We start from the raw sequence: 24,397 nt of genomic DNA on the forward strand, positions 1-24,397 counted from the left end.
GAAGGATGGAAGGCTGAGTCAACCCTGAGCCGGTGAGATTTGAATAGCCGAACTGCAGAACTACAGTCAGCTGGAGTAGCCTGCAGTGCTGCATTTAACCACCGCGCCACCTCGGTTCTTGATGTAGGGTCTCCTGCTTGGATTGGACTAGATGACCTACAAGGTCCCTTCCAACTCTGCTATTCTGTTATCCAATACAACCATGACTTGGATCAGTGGTACCAACCTTTGTGGCTTGATGGGCCCAACTTGGGTGGGTAGGTAGGTGGGAGAGGGGAACCGGGCTGCGCGAGTGGGTGCGCACGTAACTCAACTTGTGCAAGCGTCGGGGTTCTCAGGCACGTGGCATGGGTGCACAGCTCCACTTGTGCAAGTTGACCTGCTCATAACACTGTCTTGCCACTCACACAAGTTGAGCTACATGCGCCCACCGGCCCACCATTCATATGGCCCAGTTGCGAAGAGGCCAGTAGTGGGTGTGACCAGGGATTGGGCACCTCTGACCTGGATAACTGAGAATCTCCATAGAGATTAACGCTGGGTGGTTTTTGTATCTTTCCAAACACGTCAACAGAAAATTCGCTCAAGATTTAGCCAAACGACAACTTTAATTCTGACACGTATTCAACTCAAGGACTCGAGCTCCCATGCAAACACACTTAAATGTAGGCTGACAAACAAAGGAAGCTCTCCTCCATTCTCCACACTTAAGAATCCGTGAAGACCTCCCTTGGTTGGGCGCATCGATATATGGCTGATCTAGACTCATCCAATTTGGTTTGGCCTTGGCAGCAAGTCCATCGTAAAAGGAACGCAAGCCATCCATCCCAATGAGCTAAAGGAGTAACAGCTTCCTAGATGGGTGAACAAATAGCAATAAACTTCTTCAAAGCCGGCTGAGGAGCAGCAAAAGGGTTGAGCTGGGTTCTGTCATCTCTTCAGACACAAGTGACTTGAGCCAATGACATCAATTTTGGAACGCCATCAAACCTTCTAACACTTGGTAGTTCTGAGATTCCAGGAATACTGCTAAGTTTCAAGGACAAAGACTTGATGTGCAGAATGAAAAGCAAAAAACGGGGATTAATTGCCGCTTGTTTTGCTCATTGGAATGGTTTGGTTGGGAAGGAAAAACCCAGAGAGAGGTCATGTCATGGAATGCCCATATAAGTACTTTGAAAACTTCCTGTAAATTAAAACAAGACATGCAGGAAGCAAAATTACATCCATCCGGGGAATGTAGCTAAAGTCTCATCCTGTTCTCCAGATTGTTCACATTTAAGAGGTTGTTTCGTCTCATTCCTGAAATACTTTGCAATCCCTTCCAGGTTCTGGAACTGATACTATTTTATTGTGCAGAAACAGCTCTGGAACATCCTCTGCAGGAATCGCTGGCCTCTACCAGAATTCTATCTATTGGTCCTTGGTCAACAGATTCTGGATCAGACCAACAGCAAAGTATCATATGAGATCATGCCTAGGGGGTGTGTATGGGTTTCTCTTCGCCTCGCAGTAGGAACTAGCGTGTTGAAGTGTTAGCTCTCTCAGCGGCTCCATAGCCTGAAGTCGTTATCGGCGTTGTTTGGGGCGCCTCCAACGGGGAATCGGGGATCAAAAACTCCATCAGGATATCCACGAGGGAGTAAATTATGTGCCTGAAAAGAAAGACGGAGTTTGAATCAATGGGACAGCAGATTCCAATATCCGAGGAGATGAGCATTCTAGTACAGGGGTCGGCAACCTGGTGCTTTATCCTATTCTGTTCTATTCTATCCTACTCTGCATTCTATTCTATCATATTCTATATTCTATTCTATTCTATTCTATTCTATTCTATTCTACTCTATTCTATGACAGAAGCCAAATTTGTTTAATGACTCTGGTAAAAAGGTGGAAAATCACACACTTAGCAACTGCACGGTTTACTGATTAAAATTCTAGACCCCAATTGTGGTCTTAAGTTGAAGACTACTTGCATTTCATTCAATGCCTCTCTGCCCAGGGTAAATACTGATTCATTTCCCTATCTTGGTATCGTACGGCGAAGGTTACCTGTTGATGCTTGGATGCTGCATGGATTCTAAGACGAGGCTCCAGCTTTGTTGACATTTGTTGACACCTAGGAATTCTTGCAGTGAGTCTGTGGGAATCAGAGACTAGTGTGAATTCACAAGAAAAACACGGTAGCAGTACAGTACAACACAGGGCATCCCAAAGGGGCTTTTTCAAGAGGCAACTGGACTTTGCGGACAAGAGGAGAACAAAGCCATCAGGACAAGATTCAGCAGTCCACCCGCATTTAAAAGACAAAGGCCCCTCTTTTGAAGAAGAGCAAACACCACATCCTGGACAGAGGGGACCGCTGGTTTTGGAAGATGGGTCGAAGAGGCCAACTATGTCAAAAAACCGCGATGTCATCAACGCGCCGACAACAGCGCGCCGACAACAGCGCGCCGACAGAAGCGCGATTTAAGTTAAGGTAAGGGTTAGGTTTAGGTTTAGTTTTAGGGTTAGGGTTACAGCGCGCTTCTGTCGGCGTGCTTCTGTCGGCGCGCTTCAGCGCTCTTTCGTCGGTGCGCTTTAGAACTCGCGGTTTTGTCACCGCGGTTTTGTCAGGCGCGCTTTTGTCGTTCGCCCTTTTGTGGTAGAACCCTTTGGGACAACCATGACCTGGATGGCTGAGAATCTCCATAGACAACACATATTTAGGGAAAATATCCCTGTTTTGACATCGATGATTAATTCTGCTTTCTCCAGAACAGAGTCCGTGTTATGGAACAAGCCGTTCTTTGCTTATTTAGGGTTTTAGGAAGAGATTCAAAACATAATTTTTCACCAGGCCTTTTAATGTTTTGGAACTTTGATGTTTTATGTTTGTTTCTTGTAATTTTTCTTGTGATTTTTTTTTTTAAAGGTGTGCCGTGAACAGTATGTCTTTTCAACATACAAGTAAATAAAATGTGTTTTTTTTTAAAATAAAAAATGTTTGGAGATGCAGAAATTGACAGGACACCTTCTGTATCAGAGTGTACAGTTTTCAAACCAAGAGCTTCATTTGATGGGCATGATTATGGTTCATTATTATTATTAGCATGCTAAATTAAAAAAAAAGAAGATAGGGATGAAACAGCCAAGAAAGAGGCCTATTTGGGAGCAAATTTTGCATGTGAACGCATGAGTGGTTTTCTATCATTTTGTTCAGCTCCACTTCCCTTCTAAGTTAAGGTGTGTTAGCCCTTGGAGATTGCCTGGATCAGGAACGAGACTCCAGAAGACTAGAATTAAGCTGTATTAAGATACTCTCCGACGGAAGAGAATAGCTGGGGTTCAGGGCTGAAAAGTGGGGTCCTTGGTGCTCTCTGAGCTTGGTGGTTTTCTGCTTTATGACCCAACTAGGTGACATCATCAGTGCTAGCTCTATTATGGTGCCTTTTCAAAAGGCAATTGGACTTTCTAGTTTTTCTTTGAATACATTTTGCTTCTCGTCCAAGAATAATAATAACAGCAACAATAACAATCTTCCTCTTTTAATGAATACTTTTAAAATACATCCAATAGAACTCATCAGAACAAAAGCAGCTTCTTCTTCTCCTCTTCCTCCTCCTCTTTCTTCTCCTTTTCTTCCTCCTCTTTCTCTTCCTCCCCCTCTTCTTCTCATCTTCCTCCTCTCCTCCTCCTCTTCTTCTTCCTTCTGCTTCTCCCACTTCTCCACATCTCAAATCCCACTACTTTCTAGCATTGATGATGTTACCTCTCTGTCTCCAAGAAAACCACCAAACTCAGACAGCACCAAGGATCCCAAGCTCCACATATTCCTTCCCCCTTTCTCTTCATCTCCTCTCCTCCTCCTCCTCCCTGGATGACTGAGAATCTCCACTGACACATGCAGTAGCTCTATTATCTTTTATTTTATCTTGCAAGCCCGATTATATTTTCCTCCCCTTCCCCAATGACTGAGGGAAAAGCCAGATTGTGTCTCTTCCTAAAGTTATCACCTTTCCCAGGGACCAGGGAATGGCTTTACGACTGTCCCTCCAGGCCATTCCCATGGCTCTCTACGAGGAGGAAAACCTTGAAGAGGTTTTGGGTTAGGATTAGGGTCTGGGCTTCACCCACCAGGCAGTATTGCCATGAGGATCTGCAGGGCCTGTTCCTTGGTCTGAGCCTTCTGCTCTTCTGTCCTGAGTGGTTTGGGCACCCCGGGCAAGACTCCGCCAGGCCAAATGGATTCCTGGAGCAGCCGAAGATATTGCACCCAGTACTGGGTGCAGGTCAAGTTGTCTACTTGGACTTCAAGCCACCTGTAGGGGAAAAAAAAAAGATAAGGGAAGGGAATTGATGTTTCTTTCAGGTACATCAGCCCACACTTATAGAACCGTGATGTCGAACCTATCGCACACATGGCAGAGGTGGCACACAGAGCCTTCTATGTGGGCACGCATGCCATCGCCAGCTCGTCTTTGGGTTCCCAGAACGCACATGTGCGCCAGCCAGCTGGTCTTCATGCACGCATGCTCACCAACCAGCTGGTCTTTGGGTTTCCGGCGCGCGCATGCGCACATTCCAGTTTGAGCACTCGGTGCCGAAAACGTTCACCATTCCTGCTATAGAACAATTGCTTTGGTACTACTGCTGCTTGGAACACACAGGGACATAGGGACAGGGACATACACACTCACACACACAGACACACACGAGAGATGGTATTCAGCCGGTTTGGGTGATCCGGTAGCTCCGCCCACCTGCCCTAATTTTCCTCTTCAGAACCTTGCTGCGTCTTATACTCCGGTGCGTCTTATACTCCGAAAAATATGGGGGACTTTTATTTTTTTAACTGGGTGAAAACCGCGGGAACTTTCAGAGTTGGTTTTCACCAGTTGTGCCAATATGAAGTATCCAATAAATTGTTCGTTGAGGAATGTAGCTGCCTCGGAGTTCTGCTTTTTTCACTGAGGTATGGTGGCGCAGTGGTTTGAGTGCTGTATTGCAGGCTACTTCTGCTGAGGGCTGTCTGCCTGCAATTTGGCAGTTCAAATCTCACCAGGTTCAAGGTGGACTCAGCCTTCCATCCTTCTGAGGTGGGTAAAATGAGGACCTAGATTGTTGGGGGCAAGAGGCTGACTCTGTAAACTGCTTAGAGAGGACTGCAAGCAGTATATAAGTCTAAGTGCTATTTCTATTTCTATGTGTGCATTATTTGGAACGCTGACACAAAATTAATGGGGGGGGGGGAGACAGATTCAATTAAAGACCATATGATTCACTTATTAACCATAAGAAGATCCGGGCCCAATTGTGGTCATAAGTCAAGGACTACCCATATACAAAGCGGATGTTCTTCCACAGGAAATCCCAAGGACTCTCATTTCTATAAAATCTATTAACTTTATTTCTTTTCTGTTTATTTTATTAAGCAAGATCATCAAAATACGGCATCCCTCCGTGCTAATTTCCTGATATTAATTCCTGCCTTTTTGACTCTGGCTGGAAAAATTGGGAGCTACAGCAGGCCTTGCCCAGAGTAATAAAAACGCAGCCCGAGTTGCTAAGTGTTTTTCAAGGAAGACAAATGCAAGCACTCCCCAAATTAAGTAGCCTATAAATCAGTTTATATGAAGTTGAACTTTTTCAAGAGAGCCAGCCAAGAGGCGCAGAGAACTGCCCAATATTTTTACGTGAATTGTTCCCATCTTTTGCCCTGCAGAAGTTTACAATGGTGTATAAACCATGAACATTGTGTCCTCGTACCCTGGCTGGGAGACAGGGCACTGGAGGGTTTGATTAGCAGGTATTCAACCTTTTGCGATCCCAAAAGTGGAGGGAGAAATGCAGAGTGATGGCTTTGCCAGCTTAGATCTGGGAGAAAGGACACAAGACTTAACCCTGAATCTACTTTCCCCTTCGGTTAAAGGGAATCCAGAGCCAAAGGCAACTTGTAACGTGATATAAAGTCATTGTCCCAAAGGTGCTTTTTCAAGAGGCAACTGGACTTTCTGGTTTTTCTTTGAAGAAAGACGTTTCACTTCTCATCCAAGAAGCTTCTTCAGCTCTTGAAGAATTGAGCTGAAGAATATTGAGTTGAAGCAGCTGATTGGAATTGATTGGGGTAGATTGCAGGGATGACCCAGAAATATATTATATTTTTATCCTAAGGGCTCAGTGGCTAAGACCTTGAGCTTATCAATCAGAAGGTTGGCAGTTTAGCGGTTCGAATCCCTAGCAATGCATAACAGAGTGAGCTCCCGTTACTTGTCCCAGCTTCTGCCAACCTGACGGTTCAAAAACATGTAAAAATGCAAGTAGAGAAATAGGGACCATCTTTGGTGGGAAGGTAACAGCGTTCTGTGTACCTTCTGTGTTTAGTCATGCCGGCCATATGACCACGGAGACATTTTCAGACAGTGCTGGTTCTTCAGCTTTGAAACAGAGATGAGCACCGCCCCCTAGAGCCGGGAACAACTAGCACATATGTGCAAGGGGAACCTTTACCTTCTCGATAGCTTAAATTATTGCATTTTATTTCAAATTCATTTTAGACTGCATTTTATTCCAATCTCATTTTAAAAGAAAGAGAAGAATCAGATTATAAAATATGGAATAGAATGTATAAGAGACTAGAAAACAAAAGCCAAAACAGGAAATAGAAGTCTTTATTTTTTGGCTTTTTCTAAACTAGTATTGAATAAAAATTAACCAAAGTTACTAATTTCTATCAAACTTAAAAATATTGACCATAATGCAAATATAATGGTGATATGAACAAATTATTATTGTTACAACTGAGAGTACAACTTTTATTATTACAGTATTACAGATGTTAAAACCAATAGGAAGACAATGTAGAATAGAGAGCTATAAAAGCTAAATATGTAAGCAGATCAGTGGTGGGCTCCGGATCCAACTGGTATGGTGGGAACGGGCCCGGTGTCGTCCACATGGACGTGAGCATTACGTACTGTCCAGCAATGCCTGCAGCTGCTCAGTGGAGCATCGCGCAGACGCTGTACACGCTATGGTAAATACCGAAGCCTTAAAAGACAGGTAAGGAGCACGAGCGGGCAGGTGAGACCTCTGGAGCACCGTACCGGAACGGTACCAAGTGCTCCAGGCAGGCACCGGTACGCCCGTACTGGGACGTACCGCCTGCAACCCACCACTGAAGCTGATACAGAAGGCTGTAAAACTATTTCATATTGTTACCGTATATACTCGAGTATAGGCCGACCCGAATATAAGCCGAGGCACCTAATTTTACCACAAAAAACTGGAAAAGTTATTGACTCGAGTATAAGCCTAGGGTGGGAAATGCAGCAGCTACCGGTAAATTTCAAAAATAAAAATAGATACCAGCAACCAAGCTAAAACACAAGAGTTAAAATCCTTCAAAACTGGATTCCTCCTCATCATCAGGACATCGCTATGTGGCTGCTTGCCATAACAAGGAGGAGGTGGGACATCGTTGCAGAGCGGCAGGAGGGGGAGGAAGGGGAATCCTAAGACAGCCCTGCATTACATTAGAACGTGAGGAGGGGGGATGGTGCGGTGCGCGCTGCGCGGCAAACTGACACAGAGGGAGGGGAAACTCACAGGGGCGCCGGGCCATTCACGAGCATCACCCAGCGGCATGGCCCCGCCCCTTTTCTCCTCCATTTTGGGCAAATTTTTCACTGACTCGAGTATAAGCCGAGGCGGCTTTTTTCAGCCCAAAAAGTGGGCTGAAAAACTCGGCTTATACTTGAGTATATACGGTATGTCTATCTTGTTTTCTCTGTATTTGTTGTTTTTTTAAAAGGTTAAAGTGTTTAATAAAAACTATTTAAAAAATCATTTTGGGGGGTATGCGTATGTGTGTCTTATACTCTGAAAAATACGGTAATTCAAAATGCGGAAGAAGAGCCCCCGGTTTTATCATCCCAAATCCAAGTTCTTGGCTGTATTGCAAACTTTTCTGCTTCCCTGTGTGAATCCAGTGACTTTCTCACCCGTCCTCAGCTCTCTCCAAGGTTATGCAACCCAGGCTTTGTTTGCAACCGTTCCACAGAGTCCCGACTTCATAACAACGGATCCAATTTATAATAAGCAAACTTAAAAAACGAGAGCCCGAAGCAGAGGGATGGCTTCCACTCCTTAAGACTTTCTCGCCATATTTAGCAAACCACGAGGCCGTACGAGGACAAGGGAACAAAACAGCACCTCCTTAGCCATAACCCCGTCATCTTACAAAGACTGCTAGGAGTTCACATTGTTTTGATAGCTAGGTAAAAAGCTTTTAGATTCCTTGGCTTATGTCTTATCGGTAGAACTTTCCTTAAGCTCCTACTTGATGGATATTGAAACTTGGGTTATATTTTAACATAACGTACCCGTCAGCCTCTGTTTTGCTGCTTGCTTTTCGGCTGCCATTGAAACGGGGTGGGGGGGGCATGGTATTTGGGTATGGGAAATATTCTGTACAGGAGGACTGTTAATTGGGAGTTGTTCTCACCATCTACTGCGCAGGTGGAAAGGAGAGGAGTTTCCCGCCAAGGCCAACTGTCCAGTATACCAACCTGATGATGATTTTTGAAGATGTCTCCCACTTGACAGCTGTGGAGATATTGAATTGGACTATGGGCTGGGGTTACCAAGGGGAGGGGAATGGGTCATGTATTGATATCTAATGCTTGTGTGCGCTTTTGCTCAGATCCAGCTTTGCTTAGCTTCTATTTACTTATAACCAGTAAAAGTACTCTTAATTCTGCAAAATCGAGTTGAGTGGTTTCTTTCTTGGTTATTAAGTGAAGCAGCCCTGACATTAAGCTGGATCTGTTTAAGGGCTGTTTTTTTTAATGGCATGCATGTGTATGTCTTGAAGACTTTTCTCATGGGTCAAGGAGTGTTTCCAATAAATTAAAGGACCACTCATTAATTTGGTTCAGGTCAAAATGAAAAGCACAACTTAAGAGGTCAGAACCAACCAGACCTAACAGTCTGTAGAAATTTCTCAGTCATGGTTATCCCAAAGGTGTTTTTTAAAGAGGCACCTGGACTTCCTTGTTTGTTTGTTTTTCCTTTTGAAGACGTTTTGTTTCTCATCCAAGAAGCTTCTTCAGCTCTGACAGAATAATGGGGAACAATTAAATCAGTGGAAGGGTTTCCCTCCCCAAATTATAGGTGCTCCAATACTGGAGGTTTTCAAGAAGAGACTGACCAGCCATTTGTCCAGAAGGTTATAGAATCTCTTGTTTGAGTAAAGGATTTGGACTACAAGACCTCTAAGGTCCCTTCCAATTCTGTTTTCTAATTGAAATCCCTGGGTTTTTTAAAACCAAAGTTTCTTTCTGGATGGAAACTGATCCAGGAGAGATTCAACCTGGAAATAAAGAGAAACTTTTCCCAAAGTGAGAGCAATCAGCCAAAATTGTCTTCTGAAGTTGTGGGAGCTTCATCACTGGAAGATTTCAGGAAGAGGCTGGACTCTTCCATCTGTTGGAAATGGTGTAGGATCTCCTGTTTGGGCAAGGGAGGGGGCTGGACTAGATGATCTACAAGGTCCCTTCCAACTCTGTTAATCTGTAATGCAAAAGCAGTGGCCCTCCTCGTCCCGAAAACATTTTGACATCCCATTGCAGCATTGAACAGTTCCTCTCTGCAGATTTGTAGCAAAGGAATCTGTAAAAGGACCCTCTCTCTTTGGGGTGAATTAGTCTGCAAAGTTAATTGGTGTGGCAGAAAAAACTCACGGTGATCTGTGAAATCTTTTATTTTCGCTTGATTTTTTTTTTTAAAGGACAAAGCCGTTGTTCATCTCTCTGGCTAACTAACCAGTCTCTGGTTAGGACCGGTCGCCCCAAGGGTGCTTTTTTAGGCGGCAACTGGACTTTTCTGTTTTGCTTCTCATCCAAGAAGCTTCTTCAGTTCTGACTGGATGGTGGGGAATGGAAGGATTTATACTCCTTGCAGACAGCTGGTCCTTTGCATCCTTTTAGAGGGTCCTTGAAGCACTTGAAATCCTTCCATTCTCACCGTCAGGAAATTTCTCCTTATTTCTAGTCCGACCCCCTGCTGATACCGTTCCAGACAAGTGGCTTTCCAAGTCTCTTCTTAAAAGCCTTCAGTGATGGAGCATCTACCATTTCTGAAGCAAGTCATTCAATTGTTTAATTGTTCTCGCTGTTAGGAAGTTTTTTTTTTTTCTTAATTCCAGGTTGGTTCTCTCCTTGATTAGTTTCCATCCGTTGCTTCTTGTTCCACCATCAGGTGCGTTGGAGAATAGGTTGGCCCCCATTTCCTTGTGGCAGCCCCTCAAATATTGCAAGACTGCCGTGATGCCATTCCAGGTCCTTCCCATTGTTAGTTTAGACCAGTGGTTCTTAACCTGTGGGTCGCGACCCTTTTGGGGGTCGAACGACCCTTTCACAGGGGTCGTCTAAGACCATCGGAAAATTGCAAAATTACAGTTATGAGGTAGCAACGAAAATAATGTTATGGTTGAGGGTCACAACGTGAGCAACTGTATTAAAGGGTCGCGGCATTGGGACGGTTGAGAATTACTGGCTTAGACATACCCAGTTCATCGTGGTTTAGTCTTCTTAAAAATTTAAACAATGCCTTTAAAATAACAATCTAACCAAAGCCTGCAATGAATGTTTTAACGAGCAATGTGCGCGTACTATTCTAGCTGTGTTTATTTTACATTTAATTGATTTATCTGTTACGAAAGGAACATCATAGCAAATAGCGGTCAGCTGGCTTGAAGGATTTCCCCCCTCCCCCCCCCAACCAGGATTGCAGACAACCCACTCATAATCCAGGTCTCTTTGCATCTGGGCTAAACAAAGGAAGAGCCAACAGGCCTGTTTTGGAAACGAGATATCTCTGGTCTTGGAACTCCTTACAGAAATGATTTAAGGGAAGGCGGGCAGATAAACCTCAGCAACTGTTTACATGTGGGGCTACTCATCTGTCTTAAATAAAGCTCTTCCCTTTTTACTATGGTTTCACAACCCGCCTTCATCTGTGGCAAGGAGAATCACCTCTGGCTATCGATTGCTGCGCACCTGCCAACGTGACGCGGGCCATCCGTCATACCACGTCAAGCTGAAGAAGGGAGCCAAGGCAGATGTTCCACAGAGAAGACCTCCCTGCCCAGAACATGAGAACGTCTGGAAGGAAGACAGAAAGTTTTGGCCATAACAATGGACAGGTTACATCTGGCACTGCACAGAGGCCAGGCTGACCTGGAGGAACTTCAGCAGTGACGTCCTTGGCTTATGGTCCTGGGGGGGTGTAGCCGGAGATGCCAACAGTGTAGGAATTCGAACACAAGGTGTCCCAAGTTCAGATGCTTCACCTCCGTTCCCCTTCCCTTAATCTTCTGGTGTCCAGAAGAACAGGCTAACGGCCCTGATCCATGCAATCCTGGTTTGGAAAAAACCTTCTATGAAAACTCCAGTTCCAAAAACAGGATCGGAAACAAGGATCAGTAGACGTAGTTTATGGAGATTCCTCAAACCACAACAACTTGCCAGTATAAGACCTGATAGTAAACAGTCATTTGGTCTAACCATGAAAGAAGCCGTTAAACTGAGTGCATGGATGACGAAAGACATGCCTTTAATACAGTGGTGGGATTCAATTTTTTTTTACTAAGGGTTCTGTGGGCGTGGCTTGGTGGGCGTGGTGTGGCTTGGTGGGCGTGGCAGGGGAAGGATACTGTAAAATCCCCATTTCCTCCTGATCAGCTGGGACTCAGGAAGGCAGAGAACAGATGGGGGCGCGGCCAGCCAAAGGTGGTATTTACCAGTTCTCCAAACTACTCAAAATTTCCACTACCTGTTCTCCAGAACTGGTCAGAACCTGCTGAATACCCCCTCTGCTTAAATGACGGAAAAGTGTTGAATCTCCCAATTTCATTTATGTCCGCGTCAGAAATCTGCACCTCCCCAAGTCTGTTTATTTTTCTGCAGGCGTCAGAGCTTCTTTTGTTACTAAATGTACAGGTTAAGCTTTCTGACCAATTTTCAGAGTCGCTTTAATGTCAGCGTTCCGAATAACGCACCCGTTGAAAGCAGAACTCCCAGGCAGGTAGATTCCGCAAAGAACATGTTTATTGGATACATCGTATCGGCACAGCCGGTGAAAACCAACTCCGAAAATTCCTGCGGTTTTCACCTAATTGAAAGAAGGAATCTTTCCTCCTTCCCCAGTGTCATCAGTCACATGGTCCAATGAATACAGCTGGCAGGCTCCTCTCTGCCTTCACCAGCCACCTGTTTTGATGACCTTGGTTCCCACAAAGAAAACTTTTTCCTTTGACTGTAACTGGGCTAACCTACGTCTCTTGCTCCCTCCCCTTCTTTCTCAGACTTCGTGGCAACTTTAGGCAGAAGATGGTTTAAACCAGGTATGCTTCAGGGTTGACACATGTGCTTTGCTTGGGTTAAAACATGCTCTTCCTAGGTTTCAGCCTCTAACCTTGTTAATACAAGGTACGTGCATGCCCATAATGCAATGCACATACGACAACCCCCATGTGCCACGCCCTGCACATGCCATGCCCCCGCGCATGCCACGCTCCCCCCACGCATAAGCCACAAACCCTCCCCTGCCCATTTTTGGCTTCCTGGTTGGTGCAGGTTTCCCAGGCCCAAAACGGGCATCCTGCACCAACCTGGAAGCCTAAATGGGGCATGGGAGCGCCACGTGAGCCCCCCAAATTCAATACAAGTGTCCCCCCCGCACATGCGCCACGCCCCATGCATGCACCTTGCCCCCCCCCCCGGCACATGCACAGCAGAGATCCGAAGACCAGCTGGCCAGTGGGAGACACGCACACATGTGCAGTGGAGCTAGGCTGGGGTGACGGCTGGCATGCGCACAGAGAGGCCTCTGCGTGCCACTTGTGGCACATGTGCCATAAAGTTCACCATCACGGCTCTAGAGAGATCTGGACCAAAAAAAAAAAAATCAATAATAATTGCAATAATAACTAAGAAAAAAGGACAAAAACTTCCTTGCTGTGCGTGCTTGAGAAATGACAAGAGAGAAGCGGGGAGATGAAGAGTTTTGGGAACACCAGGTATTTTCCAATCTGACTTAACGTCAGAAGGATGAGAAACGGAGTATCCATCAGGAGTCAGAATGGCGCCATTGATCTGAACGCATCACTCTCAAGTTCTATCGCACAGACTTTGGCATCTGTATGACAGGAGCCTTTAAAAAAAGAGAGCTTGGCATGGCCCAGGGGTTGGAAGGACGTTCTGTCAAAGCTTCCCAGCCTCTTGGAAAATGTCAACGAATCTTATTTTTGGGCTGCCAACGCCTTTGGCCTAAGGCCGCCAGATTCATTTAACAACCAGGTTACTTAACTTAAAACAACCGCAGTGGCACGAAATGGGACAAAACCCACAAATGTCTCAGCAACTGAAACGCTGGGCTCAATTGTGATCGTAAGTAGAGAAATAGAATAGAGCTGGAAGGGACCTTGGAGGTTCTCTAGTCCAGCCCCCTGCTCAAGCAGGAGAACCTATACCATTTTAGATAATTGACTGTCTAGTCTCTTCTTAAAAGCCTCCAGTGATGGGGCACAATTTCTGGAGGCAAGCACTTAATTGTCCTCACCGTTAGGAAGTTTCTCCTTAATTCCAGTTTGCTTCTCTCTTTGATCAATTTCCACCCATTGTTTCTTGTTCTGCCCTCTGGTGCTTTGGAGAATAATTTGACCCCCCTCTTCTTTGAGGCAGCCCCTCAAAATACTGGAATACTGCTATCATGTCCCCCCCTAGTCCTTCTTTTCTCTAGCCAAACCCAAATCCTGCAGCTTCTTCGTATGGTTTAGTCTCCAGGCCTTTCAACATCTTAGTTGCTCTTCTCTGCACTTTTTTTCCCAAAAGTCTCAACATCTTTTCTGAAGTATGGTGACCAAAATTGGTCGCCGTATTCCAGGTGTGCTCTTACTAAGGCTTTATAAAACGGCACCAATCATTCACATGAGGATTACCTGTATTATTATTTTTTCTCTTCTCTTTTGCTTCATAGACTGCAAATCCTTAAATGGACGTTAACTTCTCTTGGGGAGTAAGATTTTCAGAGCAAGCATGCAGAAGGTCAGACCAGCATGGAGACGCCATCCCGTTTCCCCCTCTGCTTTCGGTGCGAAATCTTCCCACTCATATTCTCATTCAACAAGTATCAGCAGGCTACCGACCCTGCTGGGTTCCTGGGTTGAGAGCTAATTAAACCGGCCACCCAACTTGGCTTTAACTAGACTCACCAGTCTCCCCCCCCTCCAACCCCCAACGTCCAAGCAATCTGAGACTTGGGGCAAAGAGTTGGGGAGGAGAGGGGGGGGGGTTTGCAATTGGACAGGGTGGAGTAGCGGCCGTGGCGATGCAGAAGTTGCCGTGGTAACTAACTGGGAGCTCAATTGTCCTCGGTGACTTCGCCTCGGTGGGAAATGACCCTCCATTGTGGCAAGGCCAAAGAACGGATTACGGAGGTGCTGGGAATGAACAAAGGAAAAGGATTGAATGGAGTAGCTGGGGAGGGGTGGAACTTGGGAGGGGTGGGGTGTCCAACCCAACATCTAATGACTGATGGAAATGCCAGGATGTCTACGGAGGTTCTTAATCACCCAGGTCATGGTTGTGCCAAAAGGCGCTTTGTGAAAAGGCAACCGGGATTTATTGGTTTTCTTCCTTTTGAAAACATTTCCCTTCTCATCCAAGAACCTTCTTCAGTTCCAACTTAACTGGTGGGGAATGGAAGGCTTTGTATTCCTTGAAGTCACCTGGCTGTCTGCGCTCTGAGAATCGTTGAGGCCATTTGGGGGTTTATCTGTATAGAGTCACCTGGATCAGAGCGCAAAAGGGTGTGGGGGACTTTCTTGAAATACTTTGCAGATGAAAGCTTGCAAATTGGAAGTTTGCAGATGATGCCACAGTGATTGGTCTCATTCAAGACAACGATGCATCTGCATACAGATGGGAGGCCGAACAAGAGCCGAGGTGGAGCAGTGGTTAAATGCAGCACTGCAGGCTACTTCAGCTGACTGCAGTTCTGCAGTTCGGCGGTTCAAATCTCACCGGCTCAAGGTTGACTCAGCCTTCCATCCTTCCGAGGTGGGTAAAATGAGGACCCGAATTGTTGTTGGGGGCAATATGCTGACTCTGTAAACTGCTTAAGAGAGGGCTGAAAGCCCTATGAAGCGGTATATAAGTCTAATTGTTATTGTTATTATTATTAACCAACCATTTTGGTGCAGCCAGGACAATCTTGAACTAAATACGCTCAAAAACTTAGAAATAATGGTGGATTTTAGAACAAACCCACCTATACTACCACCTCTTACAATACTAGACAAGACAGTATCAACAGTAGAGGCCTTCAAGTTTCTAGGTTCTATCATATCTCAAGACTTAAAATGGACACCTAACATCAAATATCGTCATCAAAAAAGCACAATGAAGAATGTTCTTTCTGCGCCAACTCAGGAAGCTCAAACTATCCAAGGAGTTGCTGATTCTGTTCTACAGAGGAATTATTGAGTCTGTCATCTGCAACTCCATAACCGTCTGGTTTGGTTTTGCAACCCAACAAGACAGACACAGACTTCAACGGATAATTAGAAAGGCAGAAAAAAATCAATGGCTACCAACCCGCCTTCCATTGAGGACCTGTATGCTGCATGAGTCAAAAAGAGGACTGTGAAAATATCTACAGACCCCTCGCATCCTGGATATAAATTGTTTTAACTTCTGTCCTCAAAATGACACTATAGGGCACTGCACACCAGAACAACTAGAGACAAGGACAGTTTTTTCCCTGAATGCCATCCCTCTGCTTAACAATTAATTCCCATAACAATGACAAATAATTTACTAAGACTGTATTACTATTCTTCTTCTCTTCCTTCCTAGTATCTATCTCTTCCCTCTTATGACCATAACCATGTTGCTTGTATCTTTCAATTTATATTGTTTTGTTTCCTAGTATGATTTGATACCTTATTAGTAACCTTGACTATCACTAAGTGTTGTTTCTTCTTATACTTGATGAATGTATTTTTATTCTTCTTATGTACACTGAGAGCACATGCACCAAAGACAAATTCCTTGTGTGTCCAATCGCACTTGGCCAATAAAGAATTCTATTCTATTCCATTTTACTTGCCTGGACAACACAAGCTTGTCTCAAGCATGAGAAGCTGGCCTGAGCATCTTGAGCAGAAGAAAAAATGAGATAAGCGTGAATGGCCAATACATTTATGGAGCTAGTTTCACCTGTGCACAGGTGAGATTAGGAGAACGTAACACAAAGCTGAGGTTGTGGCAAGGTTATCTCTGCGAACATTATGTGCGATTTAAACCCTAGGCTTTTGCTCTGGTGCCTTCACAATGTCAACAGTGCAAAAAAACAACAACAACAACTAGGAGCGACAACTACAATTCTTCTTGCTGCCAGATTTGTCCACGGCCAAAAACCAGACAGATGATTTTTGAGAAGGGAAAAAGAACTGCAAGAATATGAATTGGGAATTCACTGTAAAGACTGATTTTGAGTACAGCAGTCTCTGGAATTCTTTCAACATGGCTCCTGAATGTTTCTAAAGTAAATTACGTATCAGAAGGTCTAGAAATTTGGCGTGCCTGTTTTACTGGTTTTAACCCAGCCTTTCTGAAAAGAAACATGACAGAGAAAAAGTGGTGATTAAAATAAATAAATAAATGAAAAAGCCAGAGAGACGAAAAAGGCAAGAGTAATTCTCCCCATCCCATCTCTTTGCTACTCTTTATATATTGAATGTTGTAGCTAATGAGTTCTTAATAGGAAAACAAAGTATTGCCAGAACAAAATTCTAATATTAGAATTTCAGAATAAACAGAGTTGGAAGGGAGGCTTGGAAGTCTTCTAGTCCAACCCCCTGCTCAAGCAGGGTTCCACCACAAATCCGCGAAGCCCTTATCCGCGGACACATAAGCGCCAAGACTAATTCGCGCCGTTCTAAGCGCTAAGGAAAAACGCGACCCTACCACGATGACATAATCGCGGAGGGCAAATCCACGCATTCCCAAGCACTCAGTACCCTAAACCTAACGCTAAACCTAACACTAAACCTAACGCTAAACCTAACCCTAACCCTAAAACAAACCCCTAAACCTAATCCTAACCCTTACCTTAATTGAAATTGGCTTTCTGCCGCGGCGCCGTTTTAAAGCGCCCTTCTGTTGCCGCGCTGTTGTCGCGGCGGTGATGACGTCGCGGCTTTAGCGCCGCGATTTTATCACCGCGATTTTGACGAGCACGGTTTTGTCATGCCACGCTCAAGCAGAAAACCTTATACCATTCCAGACAAGTGGCATTCCAGTCTCTTCTTAAAAGTACAACTTCTGGAGGCAAGTTGTACTTCTGGTTAATTGTTCTCACTGTTAGGAAGTTTCTCCTTAATTCCAGGTTGCTTCTCTCCTTGATTAGTTTCCATCCATTGTTTTCTGTCTTGCCTTCAGGGGCATTTGGAAATAGGTTCATCCTTTCTTCTTTGTGGCATGCCAGCTAAATGCAGTTATCATTTGTAGAACATCAACTGTAATCTTGCACAGGGACCATACACTGGGAGGACTACATCCAATAAGGCAGATGTTTGGCTTTTGCTAGCCATCTTGGAAAGCAGGTATTTCGTCCTCCCCTTTGCTACATTTTCGGGATGTAGTTGGAATTATAGGAGAGAGACTACGGCACCACTTACAGTAGGTAGATCAAAACCAAAACAGGTAACTAGGCGCAATCTGAGAACTTGGGTTCACATGCATCAGGGAACTAATGTTGCAATGAGCTCTCAATCAAATTCCAGAAATTAAAACATGTAAATGGAGACCAGGTGGCTAAGACGCTGACCTTGTCAATCAGAAAGGTCGGCAGCTTGGCAGTTCGAATCCCTAGCACCACGTAACGGAGTGAGCCCCCGTTACTTGTCCCAGCTTCTGCCAACCAAGCAGTTCGAAATCATGTAAAAAATGCAAGTAGAAAAATAGGAACCACCTTTGGTGGGAAGGTAACAGCGTTCCATGCGCCTTTGGTGTTGAGTCATGCCGGCCACATGACCACGGAGACATCTTTGGACAGCACTGGCTCTTCAGCATTGAAATGGAGATGAGCACCGCCCCCTAGAGTCGGGAACAACTAGCACATATGTGCGAGGGGAACCATTTTACCTTTACCTTAAAAGGAGTAGATATTACAGACATTACTATTCTGCAACTCTTTTTAAGTTGAGTGAAATCAAGTCTAACTTGGCTATAGACCTGGCCTCTTTTACAACCTCTGGCAGGCTACCCAAGGACCACAAGCGGCCCCCAGCCCAGAAACAGCTGTGCTCCCCTCTCTATCACCCTGCCTAAATCCCCAACCTTCAATTGTTTTCTAACCCTTCTTCTTTCCTTCCTTCCGGAAAGTCCCAGCGCTGTGCTATTGTGTATTAGAATATCTACCTTAGCATCAAGCAATAGCCTCCAAGAAATGGTTCTCGGTTTCCTGCCAATTATCTGCAGAATGTGGGCCTATAATCTAATAAAAATTACCCGATGAAATTACAACGTAACCTGACCCACTTCCCCTTCTAGCAATCCACTTAATTATTAGGAGCAAGCAAATTGGACTGATTTATTAAGTCTACGTTCGATCTGTTGTATGGTTTGGATCAATCGGCCTAACATTTTCCACCTGCAAGGCGTATTTGAGCCAAGTCCTGGAACTGTACGTTTCTCCTTGAAAGCAGCAAATCTCCTTAGGAATCATCCGTCTTGGCTCACAGACTGGGTTTCTATGTCAGATATAATGTTCCTTTTCACATTTTTGCCTTGCAGAGTTCTAATCCTAAAAACTATTTTATTTCCTGCTCCGATGGCCGTATCGAGAAACAATCCCCGCCCGTCACATCTTATGTTGGTGAGGACACATCTTTTTCCAGCCCAGGGCTCTCTGAAGGTGGTTGAAACACATCTGCCTAGGACAGTTCTACATCTAGTAGAACCTCTGGTCACGACCGTAATTCGTTCCATAACTTTGCCCGCAACCTGATTTTGGTTGTGACCCGAACCTAACCAAATGAATGCAAAATTAATGCAGCAGTTAACACGTGGCTTGCTGTTGTTTGTAAACAAACAACAGGAAATTTGGCACTTACAAAACAAAACCCCACAAATTTGGTCGTGGTCAGAAGTTTTCGTGACCAGAGGTTCTACTGTACCTAGAATCAGATCTAGAACAGTTCCTTAAGCATCATTCTTATAACGGCACGAGATCGGTAATCTGGCATAACTAAGAACCCAATCTGCCTTTGAATTACAAATATATCTTCCTATTTTTTTCAGTAAGATGGTGAGAACAATACTCTTTTTAACATAGGGCTGTCCATGCGGAAACTTTAAGATTTGTGGACTGCAACTCTACAAGCCAAGAATTCTGGGAGTTTAAGTGCTCAGGCCTTAAACTTGCAAAGTTCTTTTCGGCAAGACAGTGAAAGCAACTTTTTAAGACCAGGGTGTCCACGCCTGACAACATTAAGCCTTGTGGACTTCAACTGTGCAAGTCTTAAAGTTGTCAAGAATTCTGGGCGTTGAAGTCCATAGGCCTTAAAAATTGCCAAGATTGGACACCCCTGTTCTAAGGTATTATTTTCATGAAGCCAACGTGCAAATAGAATTCTCTGCCCCCGTCCCTAATTTCCCATTTCATTAGCCTGCCATGCAACGTAAAAAAAAATCCTACTTTTTATATAGCAATAGCACTTAAACGTATATACCGCTTTACAGCCCTCTCTAAGCGGTTTGCAGAGTCAGCCTCTTGCCCCCAACAATCTGGCTTCTCATTTTACCCACCTCGGAAGGATGGGAGGCTGAGTCAAACTTAAGAAGGTCAGGATCGAACTCCTTACAGTGAGCAGATTAGCCTGCAATACTGCATTCTAAGCACTGTGCCACCATGGCTCCATGTTGGAGAGTAAACCATCAAAGAATCATGTCATACTGTTAGTAAAGCAATAGCAGAAGCACTTAGACGTATATACCGCTTCGTAGTGCTTTACAGCCCTCTCTAAGCGGTTTACAGAGTCAGCCTCTTGCCCCCAATAATCTGGATCCTCATTTTACGCACCTCGGAAGGATGGAAGGCTGAGTCAACCTTGAGCCTGGTGAGATGCGAACTGCCAAACTGCAGTCAGCGGCAGTGAGCAGAAGTAGTTTGCAGTATTGCACTCGAGCAACTGCGCCACCCTGGCTCATATAACCTGTAGGACAATATTTTCCCAACCTTGGCTATTTTAAGTTGTGTGAACTTCCAGAACTCAGCATGAAATCCACACATCTTAAAACGAGCAAGGTTGGGAAACCCAACCGTAGGCTACCAAGAAACTTCAGTATTTGTTCCGTGGGTCAAACCTCTCTTAAATATGAGAAATTATAGTCCAACTGCAAATTCCTGTGCTGAAAACAAATTTGGGCAGAGCTAGGAAAGAGAGAAGTATTTTTTTTTCTTCTTTTTTCCCCTGGAAGAAATATAGCTGATGGAGAAGACCAGATGCAGCTCATTCCAGGGCTGCATCTGTGCTTAAATTCTGTCTTGAATTGCAGTCTTACACCTGCCAGCTTATTCTGATTTACAGCAGGAAAGTGGTGCCCCCTGGTGTCTGCAAGCACAAATTTCTACACCGCTGGAAAAAACCACAGGCTGCTAAACCCAGTTTTACGTCTTTTCCCCTAAGCCTGGGCAATTTTCTTAATTTCTTTTACGAACCGTGGAGATCTAAAACGTCAACTTCCCCCTCCTGAAGCGTGAAGAGTTTACAGTGGCAAATACCATCTACCGACTTGGAAATAACAGTTCCCCAATTCCCTAAAACTGCAAGAGAAGTTAAGTTTTCAGGAATGGTGCTCGGCAGCCTTAATTCTGTTTGGGGAAGGCGGTCACATTTTCTCAGTGGCCTATGGGCACCACATGATGGACCCCCAGCTCAGATGCTGCTCTTTATGAAAAGATGTCAGGGACAAGATACAGCTACATAAAATGAGTTGTTGGGTAACAACTGCTAAAATTGCTGTCCCTGATACATTAGTCCTGCGCCCTGAGAGGAGGGGGGGAAGGGGGAGAGTGAGGGAGGGAGAGAGAGAGAGAGAGAGAGGGAGGGAGAGAGAGGGAGAGAGGGAGGGAGAGAGAGAGGGAGAGGGAGGGAGAGAGAGAGAGGGAGGGAGAGGGAGAGAGGGAGGGAGGGAGAGAGAGGGAGGGAGAGAGGGATGGAGAGAGAGAGGGAGGGAGAGTGAGAGAGGGAGGGAGAGAGAGGGAGTGAGTGAGTGAGAGAGTGACAGAGAGAGAGAGGGAGTGAGGGAGGGAGGGAGAGAGAGGGAGGGAGAGAGAGGGAGAGTGACAGAGAGTGAGGGAGAGAGAGTGAGGGAGAGAGAGGAGTGAGTGAGTGAGACAGAGAGTGACAGAGAGAGGGAGGGAGGGAAAGAGGGAGAGAGAGAGGGTGACAGAGAGGGAGAGGGAGAGAGGGAGGGAGAGAGAGAGGGATGGAGAGAGAGAGGGAGGGAGAGGACAGAGAGGGAGAGTGAGAGAGGAAGGAGAGAGAGGGAGTGAGTGAGTGAGAGAGTGACAGAGAGAGAGAGGGAGTGAGGGAGGGAGGGAGAGAGAGGGAGGGAGAGAGAGGGAGAGTGACAGAGAGTGAGGGAGAGAGAGTGAGGGAGAGAGGGAAGGGAGGGAGAGAGAGGGAGTGAGTGAGTGAGACAGAGAGTGACAGAGAGAGGGAGGGAGGGAAAGAGGGAGAGAGAGAGGGTGACAGAGAGGGAGAGGGAGAGAGGGAGGGAGAGAGAGAGGGAGGGAGAGAGAGAGGGAGGGAGAGGGAGTGAGTGAGTGTGACAGAGAGAGGAAGGGAGAGAGAGAGGAGGGAGGGAGAGAGAGAGGGAGGGAGAGAGAGAGGGAGGGAGAGAGAGGGAGAGAGGGAGGGAGAGAGAGAGGGAGAGGGAGGAGGAGAGAGAGAGGGAGGGAGAGGGGAGAGGGAGGGAGGGAGAGAGAGGGAGGGAGAGAGGGATGGAGAGAGAGAGGGAGGGAGAGTGAGAGAGGGAGGGAGAGAGAGGGAGTGAGTGAGTGAGAGAGTGACAGAGAGAGAGAGGGAGTGAGGGAGGGAGGGAGAGAGAGGGAGGGAGAGAGAGGGAGAGTGACAGAGAGTGAGGGAGGAGAGTGAGGGAGAGAGAGGGAGTGGGTGAGTGAGGACAGGAGAGTGACAGAGAGAGGGAGGGGAGGGAAGAGGGAGAGAGAGAGGGGACAGAAGGGGAGAGGGAGAGGGAGGAGAGAGAGAGGGAGGGAGAGAGAGAGAGGGAGGGAGAGGGACAGAGAGGGAGAGTGAGAGAGGGAAGGAGAGAGAGGGAGTGAGTGAGTGAGAGAGTGACAGAGAGAGAGAGGGAGTGAGGGAGGGAGGGAGAGAGAGGGAGGAGAGAGAGGGAGAGTGACAGAGAGGAGAGAGAGGGAAGTGAGGGAGAGAGGGAAGGGAGGGAGAGAGAGGGAGTGAGTGAGGTGAGACAGAGAGTGACAGAGAGAGGGAGGGAGGGAAAGAGGGAGAGAGAGAGGGTGACAGAGAGGGAGAGGGAGAGAGGGAGGGAGAGAGGAGGGAGGGAGAGAGAGAGGGAGGGAGAGGGAGTGAGTGAGTGTGACAGAGAGAGGAAGGGAGAGAGAGAGGGAGGGAGGGAGGGAGAGAGAGAGGGAGGGAGAGAGAGAGGGAGGGAGAGAGTGAGAGAGAGTGACAGAGAGAGGGAGAGAGGGAGGGAGGGAGAGTGAGAGAGAGTGACAGAGAGAGGGAGAGAGGGAGGGAGAGAGAGAGGGGGAGAGAGGGAGAGCTTCGGGATGGGCAATCTGAAGTAGAATTTTTTGGAGTCGGAGGGTTATGAATGTTCTTTCTGCGCCAACTCAGGAGCTCGAACTGCCCAAGAAGCTGCTGATTCTGTTCTCCAGAGGAATTATTGAGTCTGTCATCTGCACCTCCATAACTATCTGGTTTGCTCTGCAACCCAACAAGAAAGACACAGACTTCAACGGATCATTAGAACTCTAGAAAAAACAATGACTACCAACCTGCCTTCCCATTGAGGACCTGTACACTGCACGAGTCAAAAGAGGGCTGTCAAAAATATCTACAGACCCCTCGCATCCTGGATATAAATTGTTTCAACTCTCCTACCCTCAAAACGACGCTATGGAGCACTGCACACCAGAACAACTGGACACAAGGAGAGTTTTTTCCCCCGAATGACATCACTCTGCTAAACAAATAATTCCCTCACCACTGTCAAACTATTCACTAAGTCTGCATTACTATTACTATTAAGCTTCTCATCCTTCCTATCCCCCACCTCCTCCCACTTATGACTGTATGACTGTAACTTTGCTGCTTGTATCCTTAAGGATTTGTATTGATGCTGATGGTTTCCCGATTGCTTATTTGTATCTTGTGACTATCATTAAGTGTTGTACTTTATGTTTCGTGACGAATGTATATTTTCTTTTATGTACACTGAGAGCACATGAAACAAAAACAATTTCCTTGTGTGTCCAATATACTTGGCCAATAATGAATTCTATTCTATTCTACCCTATTCTATATCCCATATTCTATTCTACCCTATTCTATATCCCATATTCTATTCTATTCTACATCCCATATTCTATTCTATCCTATTCTATATCCCATATTCTATTCTATTCTATCCTATTCTATATCCCATATTCTATTCTATCCTATTCTATATCCCATATTCTATTCTATTCTACCCTATTCTATATCCCATATTCTATTCTACCCCATTCTATATCCCATATTCTATTCTATTCTATTCTACCCTATTCTATATCCCATATCTATTCTATTCTATTCTATTCTACCCTATTCTATATCCCATATTCTATTCTATTCTATCCTATTCTATATCCCATATTCTATTCTATTCTATCCTATTTTATATCCCATATTCTATTCTACCCCATTCTATATCCCATATTCTATTCTATTCTATTCTATTCTACCCTATTCTATATCCATATTCTATTCTATTCTATTCTATTCTACCCCATTCTATATCCCATATTCTATTCTATTCTACCCTATTCTATATCCCATATTCTATTCTATTCTACCCTATTCTATATCCCATATTCTATTCTATTCTATTCTATTCTACGTTCTAATCTTACGTATTTTGGGGAATGAACCAGCTCCATTGTAAATTATTATCCCCCCCCCCCCCACTGATTGGTATCATAAAGGTGAAAATGATAATTTTTACAAGCGGGTCTATAAAGAGATGATGTGATCATGAATGATGGGAGGGAGGGAGCAGGCTATGTAATACCCAGAGCTGTTTTACTGCTGTTGGGGGGG

At 45.4% G+C, this 24,397-nt stretch overlaps 1 protein-coding gene across 1 annotated transcript in view; it reads right to left on the reverse strand.

Annotated features, from left to right (window-relative positions):
* Nucleotides 1-589: 589 nt before the first annotated feature.
* The window catches only part of SNX19 (sorting nexin 19), a 50,489-nt gene continuing 26,681 nt past the window's right edge, over nucleotides 590-24,397 (reverse strand). Inside the window, exons 9-11 of the mRNA XM_087706367.1 lie at nucleotides 4,117-4,301; nucleotides 2,053-2,140; nucleotides 590-1,655 (exon numbers count right to left, since the gene is read on the reverse strand). Coding sequence (XP_087562493.1) covers nucleotides 1,520-1,655; nucleotides 2,053-2,140; nucleotides 4,117-4,301 — 409 coding nt within the window. The 3' untranslated portion in view covers nucleotides 590-1,519. The remainder of the gene's footprint in view (nucleotides 1,656-2,052; nucleotides 2,141-4,116; nucleotides 4,302-24,397) is intronic.

This window comes from Thamnophis sirtalis, unplaced genomic scaffold (genome assembly GCF_051295495.1).
Source record: "Thamnophis sirtalis isolate CommonGarterSnake01/CBP01778 unplaced genomic scaffold, rThaSir2_p1.2 scaffold_2, whole genome shotgun sequence".
Lineage (NCBI taxonomy): Eukaryota > Metazoa > Chordata > Lepidosauria > Squamata > Natricidae > Thamnophis > Thamnophis sirtalis.